At 50.5% G+C, this 22,614-nt stretch overlaps 2 protein-coding genes and 2 long non-coding RNA genes across 4 annotated transcripts; 3 read left to right on the forward strand and 1 right to left on the reverse strand.

The window, feature by feature from the left end:
• Positions 1-110: 110 nt before the first annotated feature.
• Positions 111-1,301, forward strand: LOC120689497. The gene is made up of 3 exons (XR_005681253.1): positions 111-262; positions 368-538; positions 950-1,301. It is a non-coding gene; the product is annotated as an uncharacterized LOC120689497 (long non-coding RNA).
• A 6,859-nt stretch (positions 1,302-8,160) lies between these two features.
• LOC120689498 lies at positions 8,161-9,789 on the forward strand. Its single transcript, XR_005681254.1, has 2 exons — positions 8,161-8,476; positions 9,565-9,789. It is a non-coding gene; the product is annotated as an uncharacterized LOC120689498 (long non-coding RNA).
• A 203-nt stretch (positions 9,790-9,992) lies between these two features.
• Positions 9,993-12,145, reverse strand: LOC120689496 (protein VAPYRIN-like). Its single transcript, XM_039971774.1, has one exon. The coding sequence runs from the start codon at positions 11,722-11,724 to the stop codon at positions 10,057-10,059; it is 1,668 nt and encodes a 555-aa protein (XP_039827708.1). The 5' UTR covers positions 11,725-12,145; the 3' UTR covers positions 9,993-10,056.
• A 7,506-nt stretch (positions 12,146-19,651) lies between these two features.
• On the forward strand, positions 19,652-20,215 carry LOC120688744. Its single transcript, XM_039971122.1, has 2 exons — positions 19,652-19,939; positions 20,021-20,215. The coding sequence occupies exons 1-2, from the start codon at positions 19,652-19,654 to the stop codon at positions 20,213-20,215; spliced, it is 483 nt and encodes a 160-aa protein (XP_039827056.1).
• The last annotated feature ends 2,399 nt before the right edge of the window (positions 20,216-22,614 follow it).

The following is a 22,614-nucleotide window of genomic DNA, read 5'->3' on the forward strand; positions in this document are numbered from 1 at the left end:
TGTGGAGTTGTGGTGTTTAGACAGACATGGGAACAACCGATTGGGCTCTCATTTTGTATGCTTTTTAACTAATGAAGTTTTGAGTAGGGAGTTGGTATGCTTTTTTCTATGTACTGGACAGTTCCTGAGCATCCCGGTTGCCCAGATCACCCTTTCATCTCCGATGGATGTGCATCGAGATCCGGCCTCCAATTTTCCAGGCAAGCTCTGAACACTTGAGGGCCGCGCTGAACCAAGTGTCACAGACTCGTGAAGTCATCATGTAATGCCACAGACTCTTCAGAGCCTCTGAAATAAACTTCCCCAGCTCTGAATTTATCTGAACCATGCATGGAATTGTTATGGTGTATTGATGTTTCAATCGTAGAGTTTTGGGTAAGACGATATCGGATATTGAGATGCGCTTGTCGGTTGCTAGAGCTTCGCCAGGGTGACCAGGGAAGCATGGGGCATAGGATGTCTTTTGTTATGGGTGTTTTCACCACTTTTGCTAAACGCAAGCGGAGAGACTCGATAAGGCAGACATGGAAGCCACAAGGTAGATGCCCTTTTCTTACTTTTTGTAGCAAGAGAATGTTAGCTTATTTGATTCATGGCAAATTGTTGCAATGATTTATATCTTTAGAACCATTTCAACTATTTCAATGTGTGTTTTATAGCATTACAAGATCTTGGAATTTAGCAAATTTGATTAAAGATTTTCAACTTATTTGAGCTGATGATCTTAATCTGCTTCAGTGCAGTCGAACCAAACTTTTAAGGATGTTGTTGTTTTAAAGAAATGTTGATTCCTGTTCAGATGCAAAACGATTACATTTGACTATCTTTGCTTTTTTTTTCTTGCTCCTATTATGTGGCATTGCACATTTTATTATCTCCGATTTACTTATATTTGATTGTTTTAACGGTAGGGCGTGCATCACGCGCCTAATGTTCTTGTTTTTTGAAGAACAACTGCCGTCATCTAGAAGGAAGAGTACTGGAGATGTTTGCCAGAAGGGGTTGGAACTTCAGAAACCGTTTGATCTACTAGTAGATGCAAGGAATGAAGTGCACCGTCTGATGCTTGATGGTTCTGGAAGCTGTTTTGTTCTTAGGCCGAAGCTGGTTAAAGAGTGTCTTGGTCTGGTTTCGAGTTGAACGTTGTTCTGGTGTTTGGTGTTAGCATTTGCTCTTACAGCCTGCGTGCTGTATTTTGTTGGCTGTAGATCATCTCGTGTGATGCATCGAGGCCGGACTTTCCTGAATCTAAAAAAAAAATCTACCTTGAGAAAAAAAGAGCGACATCAGTGCAGTGCACATATCGTTCCCGTGCAATTTCATTATTCATTCTGGAATTCACTTGGCAGACTGGATAGCACAGCGATAGTTCGAGAACCAGAAAAAAAAAACAGAAATTGCAAAAAAGAAATATTTCCATGAAGGGCGCAATGTTTTTAAGTACATAAATTAGAAGAGGATTCCAACATACAGCTTGCAACGAACATGTGCTTTTTGTGAGAAAAAAAAACACATTAGACTAGCCTGCGCTCTTCTAACTTAGCTGCTTCTGTGAGCCCTCACGTCCAGGATGGCGTGCAAGGAAAAGAAACATCTATATCTGGCCACATATCTGCAAAGTACTCGTATTCTGTTGGATACATGTTTCCCAAGTCTTGAAATTTGGAGCAGGCAAGTCCCCTCCTTACTGATTGACTTAAAAAGATAACCTCTTTGAAAGGATGGAATCCAAGGATTGAAATCACGTAGTAAAGTCTTTCACCTCTATCCTCATTGCCAAGAACATTATCATTGTCGGAGTCCCATTCGTATTTCTCTTCAACGGGTGCTTGTTTGATCCTGTTTGGAAAATATGATCACGATAGACATTGTAGTTGACATCCTGTAAAACCCATGGACCATGGTCCACTAGCCTGTAGGAAGTAGTTCTGACGTAGCACATGCTTAAGGTTGCAATTATGCTTCAAAAACCACTCCATATCCGACCACACGATTCATCAAGCATCCAAATCTGAAGTAGATCATCAGGGTACACCCCCTTCTCAGACTTTCCCAAGTAAACTTCTGGATCATGACCAAAAGTAACTGGCGTTTTAATTGCTCGGTATTTGTTGCATGATATCCTGCAAAGTTGAAATAGTGGTGTCAAAAGAAGTTACAGTGTCAGCATATATATAGAGAGTTGAAGAAACTAATAACATACACATTTTTCTAAGCCAAGACGACAATATATAAAGAAACTAATTAATGGCAATGCTGAAGAATGAATATAACTATACGGAGTATATACCTACCTCATAACATAACAAGCTTGGCAAAAGACATACAGTGCTCCCCTTGAATAGGTGGAATAGGGCGGCTCACATGTACGATGCATGTCAACTTGTCAAGGATGGTGGCTTCGGCTTCCCCTTCCCGGATGAAGGACCTTTCTTCCCACCTGTTCACCCTTGACGAGAATACACGGAGGACGCATCTCGGCGATGGCCATTCAGCTTCCGCTACCGTGGGGTGTATTAAGGACGACGGCTTCGGAGAACATTTGGGATACTTTATATGTGGAAACGAGATGACCTCGTAGCACGGCGACAAGGTTGGATCGAACACGAGATAGTTGCGGTAGTCACTGCCGCCGGAAACCGGTTATACGCCGAGTGTAATAAATTTTGTGGAGCGTATAAACATGGGTACTCGTCAAAGAGCTCATTCGCCGAGTGTAGTAAACAAAACACTCGGCACAAATAATACACTCGGCAAAAGAAATATTTGGAGAGTGTCTGAACCGGCGCACTCGGCAAACAGATTATTTGCCGAGTGTCAGTTTATAGGCACTCGGCAAAACACGTTACGTGCATCGCACATGCCCATCCGTTAACGGCGCCGTGCCGACCGTCGAGTGTCATACTTTAGGCACTCTGCAAACATTGACAGCCGGCACGAGGGCAGGCATGTGCGGTGCACGCACATGCCCATCCGTTAACGGCGCCGTGCCGACCGTCGAGTGTCATACTTTAGACACTCTGCAAACATTGACGGCCGGCACGAGGGCAGGCATGTGCAGTGCACGTGACGCGTTTTGCCGAGTGCCTATAAACTGACACTCGTCAAATATACTTTGTCGAGTGCTCCTATTTAGACACTCGACAATACATTGTTTGCCAAGTGCCTCTGTTGCACTCGGGCTTCTTGCCACACACGCAGGTCCCACTGCGGGCCGGCTTTCCGGTCTCATCGTCTGTTTGGGATCAGAATCGACTCCCAAAAGAAGCTAGCTGTTGCAGACAACGAAAAAAAAAGCCTCGTCGTCCAGGCGGGCCTCGGGATCCCCTTCAAATGAAAGATTTTTTTTAAAAAATAAACCTTCAAATCAAAGTGAAAAAGGGATATACCCCGGCTTTCTTTTTGTTTGGCATGCGTTGCTCACTTGCTTATCTGGTACTAGTTCGAATTTCAATTCTGAGGGAGAAGAGCGGTCACAGAGGAGGGAGATGCCTCCGATCCGTGTTTTCTAGGACGGGAAATTCTCCACCTCCTTTTAGTTCTTGTTCTTGGCCGCGGACGGACAAGGCCGGGACAGGGGACCGAGACCCATTACCACGCACGGGAGGGCTAGAGGACCTCCTTTTCTCATTCTTTTTTTATCGCATTTCTTTCAGTCTGTCTTTTTATACTTTTTTTTTGTTGAATATAACCCACGTTCATGCATTCTTAGCTTAAATGATAGAGAACATTGGAAAAAAAATTATAGGCTGTTTTGATATTTCTATGTGCATAATTTTTACTATGCATCTAGATTACAATATATCAAGATACGTAGCATAAATTATGCACATAGAAATATCAAAACGATCTATAGCTTTGAGGATAGATCAAAACGACCTATAGCAAGAATAAGAACAAAATTTTCGGACCAATTCAAATTAATTTCAAGCAAATCCAAATTATTTTCGAATTGTTCCACGGGCAGGTCTCCAAAGCAATAGTCTGTTGGGAAAAAGAAGCCTAAATTCCGTACATGCCTGCGCGCGGCGCTCGCGCCCGCCCCCTTCTATGGACTGACTTTGTTTGAAGTACTGAATTTTGCAGAATTTTTAGAACGCCTATTCACCCCCTTCTAGGCGACATCCAAGGTCCTTTCACTAGTGAGAGGGACTATGCAAGTTTTGGTGAAGCGACAGCTTACCATGTGCGAATTGCTTGGGTGAAGTTGCTAGTATCTATGGGGTTTCGAAGTATCATATCTAAGCTTTGTTGGGTGAAGCAATGCAAGGTATCAAATATATTATGGAGTGACTTGGATTCAAGGACATATTTTTCTAAGAGATGGAATTCCTAAGTCACTAGCTCAAGTATGGATTTGCTCAAGAAAAGATGATGCAATGTTGAAATCCCAAGTTTGACAAAGTCAATGTATGGCAAGACTGAAGTGATTCAAAGCTTTTTTCGCGAACGTGCCTGAGCACGTATTTTATTAAGAGAAAAGCAATACGACCATTACAAACCTTAATAGGTAGAGACTATTAAGGCGGATACAAGCGCCACTAAGTAAGTGGAGGATGACAACACAACAGACAAGAACAACAAGAAAGACAGGGGAGGAGACTCTCCCGACCTACGAAACTAGCACAACCATACAACTGAACCTGCAAAGTAAACTACAACGACAAGGGTGCAAAGGTCTACAACACAACAACGGTGGAAAAGCATCCACCCAACCAACTAACCACGACGGCAAAGCATCCGCTCGAGGTGATTTTCAACCAATACGACGACGGCGGCAAAGCATCCGCTAGAGTAACGGCGGCAAATCATCCGCCAGACGACGACCGACGCAACCCTAACGATGTAGATGCAACCGAGCGAAGGCAGGCGCAGAAGCAGGAACTCTCCGAAGAGAGCAAACGACCACCACCACCAGAGCGGAGAGGAGGGACGAAGGGGAAAGATGACGCCTTCAACAAGGTGAGCGGCACCCAAGGGCGTCGTCATCATCAGCCCGCAAACGGGTCCATGGCTTTCGCCTCCACCCAAATCCCTCCACAAATCCGACCCCACCGCAGCATAGGACGGTACGCCGGCCGGCACCGCGCCGCAGGAGGCCACCAGGAGGGCGGCCAGCGGGGGCAGAGCAAGGATTTTCATACGGAGAGCTCACCGGAGAGGAGGGACAAGGGGGAACGATGACGCCTTCAAGAAGGTGAGCGGCGCCCTCAGGCGTCACCATCATCGGCCCGCAAACGGGTCCATGGCTTTCGCCTCCACCCAAGTCCCTCCACAAATCCGACGCCACCGCAGCACAGGAGGGTACGCCGGCGGGCACCGCGCCGCAGGAGGTCACCAAGAGGGCGGCCAACGTCTAGCGGGGGGTGGGGGAGCCAAGACGAGCGGGCGATGCAGGCCAGTGGCCGGGCCAAGGGAGCGCCCAGCGCAACTGCCTGGGAGCCCGCCTAGGAGCGACCAAGCCGGCGGCGGCGGCGGTCCCCGGCCACCAGACGACATGGCAAGCCACGAGACCGGAGAGGGCCGGCCAGGAAGGGTGCCGCGACCGGGGTGAGCGCCGGCGACGGCAACGCGGCCGCGCGCCCCCGCACAACCGGCCACCACGGGCGGCTGCGCCAGAGGAGGCCCGCCCCCAGCGAGCAGCGACGCGATAGCGGCCCCCCGGCCAGCACGAGTCGGCGGCGGCGGCGCGGCCGAGGGTCCCCGACCCTCGAAGACGGCGGCGGCGGCGGCGGGCTGTGGCCGCACAACCATCCGAACGGCGGAGGCGCGCCACACCAAAGCCACCGACGGGGGCGCGCCCAGCGGCAGATCGAACACGGGGGGCCCGAATCCGGAGAGGAGGAGGCCGGATCCGACCCCGCCGGCGGAGGTCGGCGAGGTTGCAAGCCGAGAGGAAGAGGGAGGCAGGGAAGAGAGAGAGAGGGGGGGGAGGGTGAGGGGACGCGACAGGGCCAACTTCGGCACCGCCGCAGGCCGCCGCTGCCGCCCGGATGGCCGCCGCCGGAGGCGGCCTGGGGGCAGAAGGTGGGCGGCGGCGCGGGGCGCCCCCAGTGTCGCCCGAGGGAGCGACGCGGGGGGGGGGGGGAGGAGACATAGAAACTGAATAACAACAAGTGATTCAAAGCTCAAGTGGTTAAATTGTGTTTTATATTTAATCTTTAGTATAACTATGCCGTACTATCAAGAGGGATGCAACATTCATTATTTGACATGGTCAAAAGTGCTCATAGGTCACCCAAGTGAGAATCCGGAGAGAAAACCTCTGACAACTAACTCAGTACTTCTTGGATGTTCAAGTCTTGACTTGATGGACCAAGAGAAGCCTTTTAACAGGGGTTTGAGGTTCTCTGGCCCTAACCGGTCTGACCTGTCTGGGGGACTGGTCTGACCGGCCCGGGGAGTAACGGCTAGGTCAAGACCAGACCAGTTTGACCGGTCTGCACTGACAGCTCTAACGGCTAGTTTTTGAGTGATGGGTATTTATACCCCTTGTCCCTCTCTTGCGTGGGCTGCTGGTTCTTTGGCTATTCTAGATCTTCTTGAGGTATTTTCTTGACCAGCTAGCTCTTCCCAACACTCTTTGAGTTGTGCTAACTAGATTGCGTATCATTTGATTGAGTTGAGAGATTGAGTGTGTGTGAGCAAAGTGACCTTTGTGAGAGCTCTATTTTGAGCAGCTGAGAGCAAACATAGCTTAAGCACTCTTGGTTCGGTCAAAGATTCAATTTGCATTTGTTACTCTTGGAGGTGAGCCTCCTAGATGGCTAGGCGTCGCCGGCTAGCTCCTGACGGTGTGGTGAGCAGCGGCAAGTTTGTGCGGGCGTGATCTTGCCCCCTTGGTGAAAAGGATCAAGATAGTGGAAAGGAGAAGTGGTTGAAAAAGACCCAACGGTGTGAACACACCCTTTGCATGGCGGGCGCCGTCGTCCAGGCTGCCCTGCCGCTGTCAGGCAGGCCAGCGTCTTGTCGGGACCGCAGTAGCAGCCACATGGGGTCCCACCACCGTCAGGGCCGTCCGGGGCTACCCAGGGAGACCTCAGGGTGGCCGTAGATGCTGGCAGGTGGGTCCTCTCATCTCGGAGCATTCTGGGGCCTTCTGCTCGATTCGAGCGCTCCGGGGTGTCCCGGGGGCGTCCGGAGTGGGGCGAGTGCAGCCACATGGCGGCTCCCGAGGTCGTCTAGCAGACCCTCCTAGTCCGGGGCGTCCCCGAGGCTCCGCCCGGGGTGACCCCAGTCTTTACTGCGACGGGGGTATGGTAAATGGAGGTGGGTCCCGGCCACCGTCCATCTTCAAGTCGATGGGACAGGCAGCTCAGAGATAAGCTGTCCGCCGCCTATCGTCTTATCTTCTGAGCGCGCGGCATCCCAGTAATTATGATGTTCTTGCGGGGAAGCCGTGCACCCTCTCGGGCTCTATATGGAGTCCGGCGGTGAGGCGCCGTAACTGCCTGGTAAAAGATCTTTTTTACCGGGCGGGTGTATTCGAGGGGAAGGAAGCGTCCCTCCGGGTTTTGCGCGCCGGGCCAGGTCCAGCCCGCTCTCGATGGGCGCCCACGCCCCCTGGACGTGGACATTCGTGGTGGGTCCCATGGCCACGCTCGGCTGATGTCGCCGGTGAGTCCGTCCTTCTTAATCACGCATGAGTCCGGGATTATGGGGACCCCGTTTCCATTACGCTGACAGAGGTCGATCTGGGCAAGGTACGAGAGGTAGCAGGGAGGAGAAGAGGTGAAGGAGATGCGAGATCTTGATTGAATGGGAAGGGCCAAAGAATGCTAACCAAGCTACCTTTGCGAGAGTATTCTGAAAGATGATGAATGAGTGGATGGGAGCGCTCCACGTATGCAGGTTCCTGCTTCTTTTTTTTTGTCAGAGCAGTGGGCTGCGATATGTTCAGATTAGATCAGTACATACTGATGCTCTTGCATGTAGTCAAAGTGAGTGTTTATTTTGGAACAAATTTAAACTCTAAAATTGTGTTTATTTTGGGACGGAAGGAGTATCGCCGGGCTGCGGGAAATCGCTTGCCGAGGTGAGGTGCTCTCTCTTCTTCCCTCCTCCATCCACATCCACATATCGATGGAAGAACACGGCGATCCAGCGGCAGCGGCCCTCGGCGTGCTCACTTGCTTGGAATCTCTCGATTGGTATGCTCTGGTGCTCTTCCTTCTTGTTATGCTTCTCTTCCTTGTTATGGGTTAATTGGTTGCATTGCTTTCTTATTAAAGATAAATATATGACTGTAGTACCTTGGATGTTGGAACTTGTAGTCAGTATTATTTTGGAACAACATTATCGTAGTGTTGACTGAAATCGAGCCGGCTCCTTTTCAATTCCATGCTGGAGGACCTTGTTCAGATTTGGAGGTGATGATATGCAGGGAGGTTGCAGGGATATGCACCATTGTCTCCAAGAAGAGGGAGCTCCAGAAGCAGGGCATGAGTGCTTTCATATTGGATGCCACTAAGAAAATGTATGCACTCTTTCAGCTGTTCTTACCCCCATTTCATTCTTACACTTGTTCTAGCGTGATTCGTTTGTGCTCAAACATTGATGTTTTCTCCTCATTTATAAATTATAACTTATCATTATTAATCCTTTTGGGTTACATTATTGATCCTTGGGGTTGCAAAAGGAGCTATTGCTTGATAGTTGCAAGTAGCAAAATAATTCCACGGACGTTTTGCATGATGCCTACTGTATTGTTTTCAATCCATGAGGTGAAATTAATTTTAAATCTGTTAATAGTCAAATAGAGTTTCTAAACCTATGTACATGTTCTTCCTCTGATTCGTTAAGTAATGAACCTGCAATATTAAAAAATGGGGTTAGTGAAGAATGTAGTGTATTTTTTCTTTAATTTAAGATCCATTAATGTGATGATGTTTAAAGAATATAGTTACACGAGAATGGGCACCTGTACAACCATATAGTAGTAGTATTTTAGGGCATGTTTAGTTTCCAAAAAAATTCAAGATTTCCCATCACATCGAATTTTTGGACACATGCATGGAGTATTAAATATTGTTTTAAAAAATAATCAATTGCCAGTTTAGCTGTAAACGATGAGATAAATCTTTTGAGTCTAATTAGTCCATGATTGAACACTAATTACCAAATAAAAATGAAAGTGCTACAGTAGCCGAATTCAAAAAAATTCGCGAACTAAACAAGCCCTAAGCATCCAACCAAGTATAAGCTCTGTAGCATGCATATACAGTACAAGATTATAGCTTGCAGGTAATATGAATTTTAAATCTCATGTAATTACAGACTTGACAATCCTAAAGTCAAAGAGATGCAATTAAATTTGACAACAATGAAGAATTTGTTTTCTTTTAGTTACAGACTTAGACAATTCTAAAGATAAATACTTTGGTTGTGTTTGTTCTGTTGCAAGCATTGTATATCTTTAAATTCAAATGTGGTTGTGTAATCAACATAATAACTCTATATTACATCTTCTTTGTGTGAAACATATATTTCTTATGAGTATGTTTGAAATGCATTCATAGCGTTATCACGGGCACACTTACTAGTGTAACGAAAATGCTGAATCAGGTAGCAACGTCGCCTGCTGTTCAAGTATTTTTCAGAAATCCTGCACTCATTTTCCTCTCGGCACGCGACGCATGGTCCGCGTTCCCGCGCCACTCAATTTTTTATATCTATTTCTATGATTATGATCTTCCTATTGCCCTTTTTGAAGCAAGTTATCTCTGCAAAATTTTACTTGTCAGCAAACTCATTTATTGAAATCAAATCATCATTGTACACTTTACAACAGGACACTCCTGCCTATCCTCTAGTCATCAGCTACAAACCCATGCCATCATGGCACAACAAAGTGAAAAAAATGAAAACTCGAACATCTACCTTAAAGCAATCTATTTTTACATGTGTACTACACAACCTCAACCACATGTATATTACTTGCCTGTTCCTTCAAAACGAATTTGTTGTCTCATCCAAAACTAATCACAAATTAGACCAAATCCTTTTTAGGCAGTTTTGAGCCGAAATCCAAGAGACTCTTCTCAAACTGATCACGGGCTAGTGTGACCATCCAACGCTAACCGCGGCGGCTTCGAACCCCTCCTTGCCGCCACCAAAACGTATGGCCCCACTGCTCCCCTTTCTCCCTCGCCGCCTCCTGTCCATGCTGCCACCCTTTGCCACCGCCGGTGCCGCCTTCTCGCTGGCATCCTTCCTCCCCATGCCGCCGGACTTCTCAAGAAGCCGCACCACCTTGGACTTCCCCGCGGCGGCCGCGATCTCGGTAGCAGTTCTTCCCTTCGCCGTCGTGGTCTTGGCGTTCGCGCCGTTCTTTAGAAGGAGGTCTACCACGTCGGCGCGACCGGCCTCGGCCGCGCAGTGCAACGCCGTGTACCCTTCGGCGTCGGCCGCGTCGACATCCGCGCCGCGGTCGATGAGGTCGCGCACCGTGTCGGCGCGACCTTTGAAGGCGGCGCGCATGAGCGGCGTCCACCCGTGCGCGTCCCGCCCCTCGACGGACGCGCCGCCGTCGGCCGCGCGCCGGACCGACCTCACCTCGCCCTTGCCCGCGGCGGCCAGGATCGCCTCGCCGAGGCCCAGGAAGTCCATGATACGGCCGCCGTGACCCTCCTCGGCGGCGATCTCGAAGGCCGTCTTCCCGGCCACGTCGCGCACGGCGGCCGTGCCGGCCACGCCGTGCGACAGGAGGAGGCGCGCGACCGCCTCGTCCCCGCGCCTCGCCGCGGCGTGCAGAGCGGTGGCCCCGTCTGTGCCGCACCTGGCCTCGGCCCTCGCGCCCGCCGCGAGGAGCGCCTTCACCGCGTCCCGCCGTCCGGCCTCCGCCGCCACCCGAAGGGGAGTCTTGCCGTCCCTCCCCGCCGCGTCGATAGATGTAAACGAACATGAGAAGGATGCGGAGGAGGACGAGGCGGGAGAAGCACAGGCGGGCTTGGCGAGGAGCAGCTTCAAGACGTCGTTGTGGCCGGCCGCCGCGGCCACGTGGAGCGCGTCGGAGCCGGCGGGATTCGCGCCGTTGGCGAGGAGGAGCTCGGCGATGAGGCACTCGCCAGAGGCGGCGGCGGTTTCGAGGGGCGTCCGGCCGCGGCTCGGCTTGTCGGCGTCCGCGCCGTACTCGAGCAGCACCTGGACGATGTCGGCGCGACCGAGGCCGACGGCGAGGTCCAGAAGCGTGCGCCCGGACTCGTCGGCGGCGTCCGCGGAGCGCCACTCGGGCTCGCTCCGGTCGAGCACCTCCCTGAGCGCCTCCACCGCGCCGGCCGCGACAAGCCGCGCGGCCACGGACGCGCCCACGAAGGTCGCCCTGATGCCGCTGTCGACGAACACCTGCTTCCTCCTCGCGGAAAACCACTCCGGGTTGACCGAGTCGAGCGCCGTGACGGGCTCCTTCACCGCGGCGCCGGGCGCCACCACGCTGTGCAGGAGGAACGCGTCCTCGCCGCGGCTCCCTCCTCCTGACCCATTGGGCGGCCCCTCTGGCGCCGCGGAGGCCAGGTACAGCACCTCCACGGTCACCGCGGCGAGCGGCGCCAGGATCCCCGTGTGCGGGCGCACCGCGAAGCGCCCCCGCACCGCCGGCTGCAGCCTGAACGCCACCGGCATGGTGTGCATCGCGTTCCGCAGCGTGAGCTCCCCCCTCGCCTGCCTCCCGGGCTCCACCCGGATCATCACCTCGCTCGACGGCTCCGGTATCACCAAGCGATCCATGCCCTCCTCTTTTCTTCCTCCCTTCTTCTCTCACCAAAGCTGCAGCCTTAATTTTGGTCTTCTTCCTGCCGTCCTAGAACACCTACTGCGCCTCCTACGAGTTCTTGGTCGAGCCAGAGGTGGAAGAAGCAGCCATCAAGAGGAGTGGGAGGAGGGACGGGGTCTTATGTACCAGCAACAGGTACGGCTTTGGCCGGCGCGGCTCGGAGGCGTGCCACATGGTGGGTGTGAAGAACAAGGAGGACTTGTTCTATGTGGTGGCAGCTCCGGGTATTTTTTAATGGCGGGTTTGGCGTCTGATGGCGGGGTGGGGTTTATTCCGGAGGGCAATGGAGATCGACCGAGGTGTCTCCTAGCGGTGGCAACTTCCTGGCGCCATAGTCCGTCGCAGTCACCTCGTCATTGTAGTAGGCGATAAACAAATGAAATAATGACATGATCAAGGCAGAGGTGATTGGATGGAGGATCTTATTATCACTTTCGTTTTGGGTATGGTCTTATGGTCAGTGCTTGCCTTCTTGGCAGTAGGAAGCATTTTGACAGCAAGAACAGTTTCGACTCTGTCAGTGGAGATTGAGCTATGGTATATTTCGTTTCTACAGAATGGGTGTGTTTAGATGCCCCAAAAAACCCTCTAAAATCCAAACTTTCCATTAAATCTCCATCACATCGAAATATTAAATATAGCAAATGACCCATACATGGAGTACTAAATGTAGGTAAATAAAAAAACTAATTGTATAGTTTAGATGTACCTTGCGAGACGAATCTTTTGAGCTTAGTTAGATCATGGTAGGATAATATTTACCACAAACAAACGAAAAGTGTTACAGTGTGCTACAGCGTCCGATGTGACTTTTCGCATTCCCTTTTCCCTCCATCTAAACACAGCCAATGTTCGGTTTGCACCTGCCAGGCAGCTATTCTACAGCATGCTTGTGTAGACTTGACAAACAGCTGGACACTCAGTTTCTCAGTCTGAATGCTTCAAAAATGACCTAGACGACATTCTTTTCTCTGAAAATGTTTTTGTTGCGAAGTGAGTTCTCAAAATGGGATGACAGAAAAAATTTCTGGGCTGATTTATGTTCCAGGCCATTTGTGCCAGGGACCCTGAATTCATCCTTCCATTGACCCTTCCGTGTGAGGGAAAGAGCCAAGATGGTAATGGTTGGTTTCAGAAGTTATTTTCTCAGGGGTCTGACTGTGACAAGCCACTCTACAATGCAAAATCTTCAGTTTTCATATGCTAGAGGCCACTTCATGTAAAACAAATTAGCTCATTCTACTTGCTCTCTCATGTGTACGGTTAGTAGATATAGATTCGTACGCCGTTGTAATGGATCTAGAACAACACTTATGTTTGTTAATTTTCATCGCCGCGAACCAACAAAGTAGCATTCGGAGTTTCTGAGCGCCTTTCCTTAATTTATGCAATGACAAGTGACCCATTTAGTTCTATACGTATTTCCTTCGAGATAATTGGTTTCCCCGTGGCCCGTACATGGCCATTACCCCTAGCAGATTTCTTGGACTACTGGTTCTTGTATTCTACATTGAAAGTGACACCAAAATTGACAAAATGTTCTTCATTTTAACGAAATCTTCTGTATCGGACACCAGAGTGATTCTTAATCAAACCATTGGCTTTGTCATATTAATCGCTCTCTGTCAATACAGGCAAGCGAATATGATCGCTTTTGTTTGTGCTCGGCGCACACGGATTTTCTAGTGTTTAATGGATCTGCAAAGCAATCGCTGGCGTCATTAGCTTTGATTTTCAGTATGGGTGACAGATTTGGTGACGAACAATTTTTGCAGCATACAGTCCCACCGTTGCATTTACAAGGTGAAGAAACGTTTGTTGGATTTATGCCACTTCATGTATATCCATCTGCTAACCTCTCTAACAATATTCATTGCTAGTTAAGTTTAGTGTTTTCCGGTCGGTAGAAAATGCATTACCCAGTCTCCAATGGCAGCATACTCTCATGAAAGTTACATTGCTTGGCATGCTCGTAGTCATGCTTAAAGAAATGCTTCTTTCTCTATCTTATTAGTATATAGGAGGCAAAGGTATTGATGAAATGGTCACCCATGTGATTTAACCATTTCTTGATGGTCAGATGACCTGGTAATAATCTTCAGCTTTCACATTTGGTCTTCCATAAACCATGAACTGGTGAAGCAATTTATTGAGCATTCAGGCATTTCACATGACCATCCTACAACACTAGTGAATACACACGTATGATGATCTATCTTCAAATTTATCAGGCTAACATATCCCTAAACTTTGCATATCAAGTTGGAAAGACTTAGCCACAGAAGCATTGACGCAAAATGAATATTTTATAATCCTATGGCTCTAAGATATGCTAATGACCCCTCACTATGACATCAACAAAAGAAAATTATACTCTTCTAGTTAAAGAACTGCTACCGCATTGCAAACTAAAGATATGTTTTGAGTTGTAAAGCTGCACGGCAACGACACTGACATTGAGATCACAACTGCCTTGCATTCATCTCTCGCTGTCACTATTCACAATAGATATTGGCATTTTTCAATGCAACTGGAAAAAAGCATCATGAACTGCACTAGATGAACATTCCTCATACCTGTACTTGCCGAGTATTAACATGTAGTTCAGCTGTTAAACCACCATTGACCATTACATCTTGCCATTCATTGGTCAATTGCAGTTTGGCTCTAGATGTAGGGATAAGGTTGATTGTACATTGTTATTAACGTTGTGTGTAATGTTTGCTCCTAATCATTGTGCGTCCAGCTTGAGCTACATCACAGGCTCACAGGTAGATTGTACAGCTAAGAAGTGTAGCTCAAGTGCATTACGGTCCATGGTAACACCCTTTCACTAACCCTTTTCACCCCTTTACTTTTTTTAATTGGTGAAAAGTTGCGAGCACTTGGCTCTGTACTAGCAGCTGATGAACTAAAGAAAATCTAAGACTATGAGACAGCGGAATGTTTTAAAAATAGAAATGTGGTGTGCAAGCCATTTGCAGGAGCACCTCCAAATCATTAAGGGGAGGAGGTGAGAGTCTTCACCAGCTGGGCTCACACAGGCAGACATAGGACCTGAGCCCTTTCGATTTGCTTCAAAGTTTGACTAAATAATAAAAATTCCTCAAGAAATCTCTAATCCTGACAAGAGTAAATGGAGGCGAAAGCATTACTAAACTAGAATTCCTTTTTGTTCGATACTATTTTTTTCTTTTTTTAATAGAATTTTCCTGATTCAACCATCGACAGTCATGTCGTGCCCAACCAAATGATGGAGAAATACATCAGCTAGGAGACAGTCATGTCATGTTCATGCCAAAGTAAAAGCACACGGTCATATCATTTTCTAGCTGTGGGGCATACATCGGCAATAAGCAACCAACAACCATTATTAAGGATCTCAGTTGCAACTGCAAGTAAGATGCTGATTTGCTGATGCATGTATGCTTTACATTTGGAGTCCGAAACAGGGCGAGAGAACGATCAAAGCTGACCAGGTTTCGTGTGCTCGCCTGTTGCGCACACCCTGCATGGTGTTATGATGGAATGTGCCAATAACAATCATGATACATCTTATCTTACTATTATTAATTGGATGCTCCTCATATGAAACCACCTAGGATCCTATGTGGATACTTAAAAAATAGATAAATTTTCGAAATTCTCACACTAATCAGAAACATATGACCGTCAATCCGACAACTCTAATTATAATAGTCATTGGATCTGTTATCTTTTCTAATAAATTACACATCTCTTTCATTATGAAAATAGACTAAAGTAATCCCTAAATATGTATCTAAATTACTCAGCCCTGCTTATAAAACAAAATCTAAAGTAACCCCTAATCTTCGTGTAAATTTCTCATCTATGCCATTATAAAAATAATACAAATTGTACATAAATTATCTAATTATATCATTATTAAAGTTAAAGTAACTCCTAAATCTGAATCTAAATTATATTACTATAACAAAATATTAAAGTGCACCAATAGAATTGCTGAAAACTTGGGCAAAGAGAAAAAGGAAGCACGACTTGAACCATTCGATTTACCTTATGATTCGTGCTCCGGGAACCCGTCATATTTTCTATCGCCTCTGATTGCCGGCGCTTCCAATCCCTGCCTCTAATTAACCTCTAGGTATGGAAGGGAAGACGGCGGCTGTACCAACGGCCGCAGGATTGTAGAAGGGATTTGTTGGACAATTGGATCTTGGCTTTTACTCGGCAAATGACAAGAAAATTACCAAAAAAAATGTTCTTCCTCACTATGAAAGTTTCCGCATAAGACAACACACTCTTTTTAATCAAATACCATTGCGCTTGTCATATTGACCACCCTTTACCCAAATGGACAAGTGAACAGGAGCTTCTTGTTGAGTGCATAATGGATGCGCTAAGACATTGCTAGTGTCACCAACTTTTGATATCAGCGCGATGGAGAAGATTTGGAATCGTGAACAATACTTTTAAACTTTCTCTCATTGGTGCATTTACAAGGCAAAGTTATGGGATCATCTTTCACTTCATGGTTATCTGTTCATCTGATCTCAAATCTTTGTTGCCATGTAAGTACAATATTTTCTTGTTAGTGTTAGCTGTATTATCTCAGATATCTTGAAAACATATTAGGATAAAAATTTACATATTAGTCAAGAAATGCTTCTTTCTCTTTCCGCAGAAGAGTAACCATAGTCCATAGAACAAGGTATTGATGAATTGGCTGCACAGGTTACATGTTCTTAAAACAGCTTGGTGGTTCCACACTTATGCATAGAGCAACAGCCTGCCTAACTGCTTATTTATACATGCTATCTCTCCAAATTGATCATATCAAAAAGAAAAGTCAAACTTGCTCAAGAGACTAATCTTAATACAAGCCTAAATGACTATACAAATGCTTAGGTCTATGAGAATTAGGATATCATCTTACGACACCACTAAGATACATTAATGGCCCTAGTGTGGATATTAAGTTCTCAGTTGAAATAAAGTACTCTCTCCGTTCTAAATTATAAGTCATTTCAAGAATTTTGGAGAGTCAAACCATCTCAAAGTTTGACCAAAATTATAGAGAGAAACACAAAGATTTATGCCATCAAATAGATATACTATGAAAATATAGCTAACAAAGAATCTAATAATACTTAATCGGTATCATAAATGTTATTATTTTGTTATATAATTTTGGTCAAATTTGAAAAACTTTGACTCTTCAAGATTCTTGGAATGACTTATAATTTGAAACGGAGGGTGACGGGGTGTAAACCCGGGATCCCCAGCGGGCCCGACTCGTACAAAGGAAAGCCCAGCAGTCTCACTGGGCTTAGAACGAAACGGCCCACCAAGCCGTGTGGGGGAGCCGCCTTCGCTCCTAAGCCAGCGGATCCGAGAGTCCGACCTCCCGGGACACGTGGCGGCCCCCCGACCTAGCGCCCCGGGTCAGAGCCATGCCGGTGACCCGGTACGTGCGCTCCAAGAATGCCGCGCCTCCTGACAGGCGTGCCGGCCAAGATAGGCCTCGGGCAAGCTCCAGGACGCCAGCTCTCCTTATCTTGCGGCAAGGGCTCAGGCAGCTGGACTCCCTGACAAGGGGACAGCACCGCTCGCGCGGGCCCCGTGACACAACGGGAGGGGGCGTCCACAGACGCTGCCTCCCCCCGTGCCGTAATGATGGTTGCCTCTGCGCGCCATCTCATTATGCTAGCGAGCGTGACCGGACGCCCCCGTCCAGACCTCGGTAAGACACCCCTCACCGGGTGCGCCGTCCGGTGACAGAAGCTACGCGAGATGGCCCCGCAGACAAGGGACGTAGGCTCCGGCGGACAAGACCGGAGGCGACCCCCCGAGTGACCATCCGAGTGATCGCGCCGCCCCGACTGAGCCAGGATGGGACAACACCGGGGGAACACGTTACCCAAGAAGATCGCCAGGATCATCCCTTACCCAGAAGATCGCCAGGATCAAGCCTGCCCACTCTCGACCGACCGAGCGGGCCCTGACGACTGACAAGGACAAATCGCACCCCGATGGTGCAGAGACACAGCGCTAGATATTTGTAAATAGGGGGCCTCACCTTGGACTATAAAAGGGAAAGCCCCCCACGTAGGAAAGGGTTGGACTCCCAGAGATCCAACACTGCTTAACCAGCTTGTAAGCACCCCTCTAAACTTTGAGCACCCGAACTCGAGAGCAATAGAGCAAGAACACCACCCCCCATATTGGACGTAGGACATTTTAGGCCCAAACCAGTCTAAATCCTCGAGTCTTTGCGTGCTAGACCATATCCGATAAAGCGCACAACAAACGAGCAATCGAGTAGTTTTGTAGTCACCCATTTCCCGCAGCGGCAGTTTTGGCGCCGTCCGTGGGGAGCGCCTTTTGAGTTCACTGCTTCGGCGATCGGATTGTGGGCGCCTCCACCATTCCCGCCTTCTCGGACCTTCCAGTTCGGAAGCCTGGAGTTCATCACCGACCAGCTCGGTGCACTGCACCTCCATGAGGAGGAAGCCGCCCCGGCGGCCACAGAGGAGCCTCCGCCTCCTCCTAAGCCTCGCAACATGAGGCGTCGGCGATCAGTTCGCTGGCGCATCAAGAAGCGTAGGCCATCACAGTCAACCCGTGCGGTGCTCTGCCGCATCGCTCTCATGATGGCCTCCAACCCTGCCGTCGAGGACGTCAACCTAGTCCTCTTCTCTCTAGCCAACGTCTCTCGACAGCTCGTGGGCGGACCTCCGCTCCCGACACCCCGCTCGTTCTCAGGGCGACTCCCGTTCGGCTTACGCAATGCCGCGAGCATCTATGCTCGGGAGCTGCGCAAGGCTGCCCAGGGGTTCCAGCCCGCGTCACAGTTCGTGAGCATGACAGAGAGCTACCCCGACTCTGTCCATGACCTCCTGTGCTTCGAGGATCCCCTGAGTGATTCCTCCAGCACGGGGGACAACCACCTGGAGGGGACGTCCGCGCCACCGCGCATGTGCACCATGGCCGACGGTGACCCGCCGCTGGAGGTGGTGCCATCCGAGCAGATGCACACCCCAACAAACCACCGCGAGCACGCGCTCGCCGACGCGCAGGCCCACGGCAAAGATCTCCACCATCGCCAGCAGACACCTCAGCCCGTGGAACAGCCCCCGCAGGCCCCCTCCGGGTCAAAAGGGATAAACCCCGCGGGTTCCGCACATTAGCGCGCATGCAAGGTCAACCACGACATCGTCAACGACGCCCACATGCAACTCCCGCAAGAGTTCCGTGCAGGCCAGAACATTGCAGCAGGCGCGATCCTCCTGCAGATGCTGCCAGAGACAGAGGATCCGACCCAAAGGGACCTTCACCGCCAGGTGAGAAACTTGGTAGAACTCACCACCGTTCAGCAGGCGGAGAGCTCCTCGCAACACCGCCGGCAGGCTGCTGCCTCGTGTCCCACTGGCGGCGCGAGCCACGGTGGGCAGGAGCCATCCGAAGTGCAGCGCACCCCACCTGCGCGGCAGGCCAACGCGGGTGGCGCGCTAGCCCCAGTGGTAGTATCTGCTCCTCTCCCGCCGAGGCCACCGATTCACGACCGCGTCGTCCCCAACTACGACGCGCGCAGCGTGATCCAAGGCCGGCAGCAGGCAAGCCACCACGCTGACGTTGACCGTGCGGCCGCGCGAGCAGAAGATGCGCGGGCATACGCGCCCAACCCGGAGCGCTCACCGCTCCAGCGTGGGGGACGCCCCTGCAACCCTAACACGGATCGCAACCGCAGTCCGAGCCCGGACCCCACCGGACCAAACGCCTTCTCCATAGCGATCCGGGGGGGGCGCCTTTCCCCCAACGCTTCCGACCGTCGGCGAACGTCGTGAAGTATACCGGGGATACGAACCCCGGCGTATGGCTGGAGGACTATCGGCTTGCATGCCGGGCTTGTCCAAGGTGTTGATGAACGGGGGAAGCAGCATCAACATCGTCTACATGGACACCCTGGAAACCATGGGAATCCCGCGAGCCTGCTTGCGGGAATCCCTCTTCCCCTTTTACGGCATCCTGCCGGGCATGAAGGCATACCCGATCGATAACATCGACTTGCCGGTCACGTTTGGCAGCAAATCCAACTTCCGCACCGAGACCCTCACGTTCGAGGTGGTGGACTGGAAGGGGGGATACCATGCCATTCTCGGGCGCCCCGCCTATGCCAAGTTCATGGCAGTGCCCAACTACACCTACCTCAAGCTCAAGCTGTCGGGCCCGAACGGCGTAATCACCATGAGCTGCTCCTTCGAGCAGGCCTACGTCAGCAGCCGCGAGTACTTTGACCTCGTCACCACTGCGGCGAACTCAGCCGAGCTCGGCCAACTTCGCGCCACCACTCCCGAGTGCCATCCTGACCCTAGCAAGGCTAGCCAGGCACCGGCCTTCGTCTCAACCGATGAGACCAAGCCGGTCTCGGTCGACGACGCTGATCCAACGAAGACGGTGTGAGTCGGCTCCCAGCTGTCGTCCAAATAGGAACACGTGCTCGTCGACTTCCTCTGCGCCAACAAGGACACTTTTGCCTGGAAGCCGTCCAATATGCCGGGCATCCCAAGGGAGGTCGCCGAGCACGAGCTCCGCATTTTTCTGGGATCCAAGCCCGTCCAACAACAACCGCAGTGCTTCGACGACGAGAAGCGCAGGGCCATAGGAGAGGAGATAGATAAGCTATTAGCTACTGGCTTCATAAAGGAAGTCTACCACTTCGACTGGCTCTCTAACCCAGTCCTTGTAAAAAAGAAAACTGGTCAATTGAGGATGTGTGTCGATTACACCAGCCTGAACAAGACTTGCCCCAAAGACCCTTTTTCTTTGCCTAGGATAGATCAGATAATTGACTCTACCTCTGGATGCGAAATCTTATCCTTTCTAGACACTTACTTGGGCTACCACCAGATAGCGATGAAGGAATCCGACCAGCTCGCGACCTCCTTCATCACGCCGTTCGGCTCATACTGTTACGTGTCAATGCCGTTCGGTCTCAAGAATGCAGGGGTAACATACCAGCGATGCATGCAAACCTGTTTTTCGGACCAGATCAACCCGCGGATCGACCCCGACCGGCCAGGTCCGCCTCGGGCGACGGTCGCGGTCTACGTTGACGACATCATCGTCAAGATGCCACACGCGGATGACCTGGTCGCCACCCTGAGCACCACATTCGCAAATCTCAAAAGGTTCAACATCAAACTGAACCCCGAGAAATGCACGTTCGGTGTGCCTAAGGGCAAACTACTCGGATATATGGTGTCCGAGCGTGGCATCGAAGCCAACCGTGACAAAATCGTAGCCATCACCAACATGGGACCCATCCGCGGTGTTAAGGGTGTCCAGAGGCTAACCGGGTGCCTAGCAGTGCTCAGCCGGTTTATCGCCCGGCTGGAATATACAAACTCCTCAAGAAATCCGACACCTTTGTCTGGACAGAGGAGGCACAGGCGGCCCTCGACCGCCTAAAGGCTCTCTTATCCTCTCCGCCGGTGCTCGTGGCACCGGATCCCTACGAACCCCTTCTGCTTTACTTGGCAGCCACTAACCATGTGGTCAGCGCCGCTCTGGTGGTTGAAAGGGAAGAACAGGGACACGCCCTTAAGGTCCAACGTCCCGTGTATTTCGTCAGCGAGGTACTGACTGACACCAAGTCGTGGTACCCGCAGACACAAAAGCTCCTATACGCTGTCGTCATGACGGCCAAGAAGTTGCAACACTACTTCACCGAGCACGAGATGTCAGTCGTCACCTCGTTCCCACTCGGAGAAGTCGTTCGCAATCGCGACACCGTAGGGCGGATCTCCAAATGGGCAGTCGAGCTAATGGGCTACGACGTCAAGTTCGTGCCATGCACGGCGATAAAGTCTCAGGCCTTGGCCGACTTCATCGCCGAGTGGACAGAAGTCCAAGCCCGGACCCCAGAAATCTCTGACGAGTACTGGACCCTCTACTTCGACGGGTCGGTCATGGGACCCGGCACGGGGGCCGAGGTCGTCCTGATCTCCCCAGAAGGAGGCAAGTTCCAGTACACAGTCCGCCTCCACTTTCCTGCATCCAAAATGTAGCGTAGCAGAGTATGAGGTGCTCATCAGCGGCCTTCGCATAGCCATCGACATCGGGGCAACCCACCTATACGTCTACGGCGACTCCAAGCTCGAAGTCGACGAGGTCATGAAGAACTCTAACTGTGAGAGCCCTCTCATGGATGCATACTGCCAGGAAGTCCGTAAGCTAGAAGGGAGATTCCGGGGTCTGGAGCTCCACCACATCCCACGGAAACAAAACCCCGACGTGGACGCCCTCGCAAAAATGGCCGCCGAGCGCAAGCCGGCGCCCAGCGGCGTTTTTGTCAACGACCTGAACGTGCCGTCAGCACGAGAGAAGCAGCCGGCCGTAGACAAGACAAAAACAGGGGAAATAGAGCATGCAGAGAAAATAGGGCACGCTCCCTCCGACTCAGCCCCCGACCAGGTACCCGGAGGCCCAACTTGTCTCGCTACGGGACAATCCGAACCAAGCCCGGCAGACACCGTAGATTGGAGAGCCGACCTACTGGCTTATCTTCTTCATGAAGTCCTCCCCGAGGATCGCAACACAGCCCGCCGGGTAGCCCGACTAGCAAAAAGCTTCACTGTAATCGACGGCGAGCTCTACAAATGCAGCCCCTCAGAAACTGGCATTCTCATGAAGTGCATCCCCATTTCCCAGGGCAAGGAGCTCCTTCTCGAGATACACGCCGGGATCTGTGGACACCACACTGCGCCACGCTCCCTGGTCGGAAAAGCTTTCGACAAGGATTTTACTGGCCAACAGCACTGCGCAACGCGGAAGAAATCATCCGCGCATGCTGCCAGTTT

The sequence above is a fragment of the Panicum virgatum genome, chromosome 9N, assembly GCF_016808335.1.
Source record: "Panicum virgatum strain AP13 chromosome 9N, P.virgatum_v5, whole genome shotgun sequence".
NCBI classification, from domain to species: Eukaryota; Viridiplantae; Streptophyta; class Magnoliopsida; order Poales; family Poaceae; genus Panicum; species Panicum virgatum.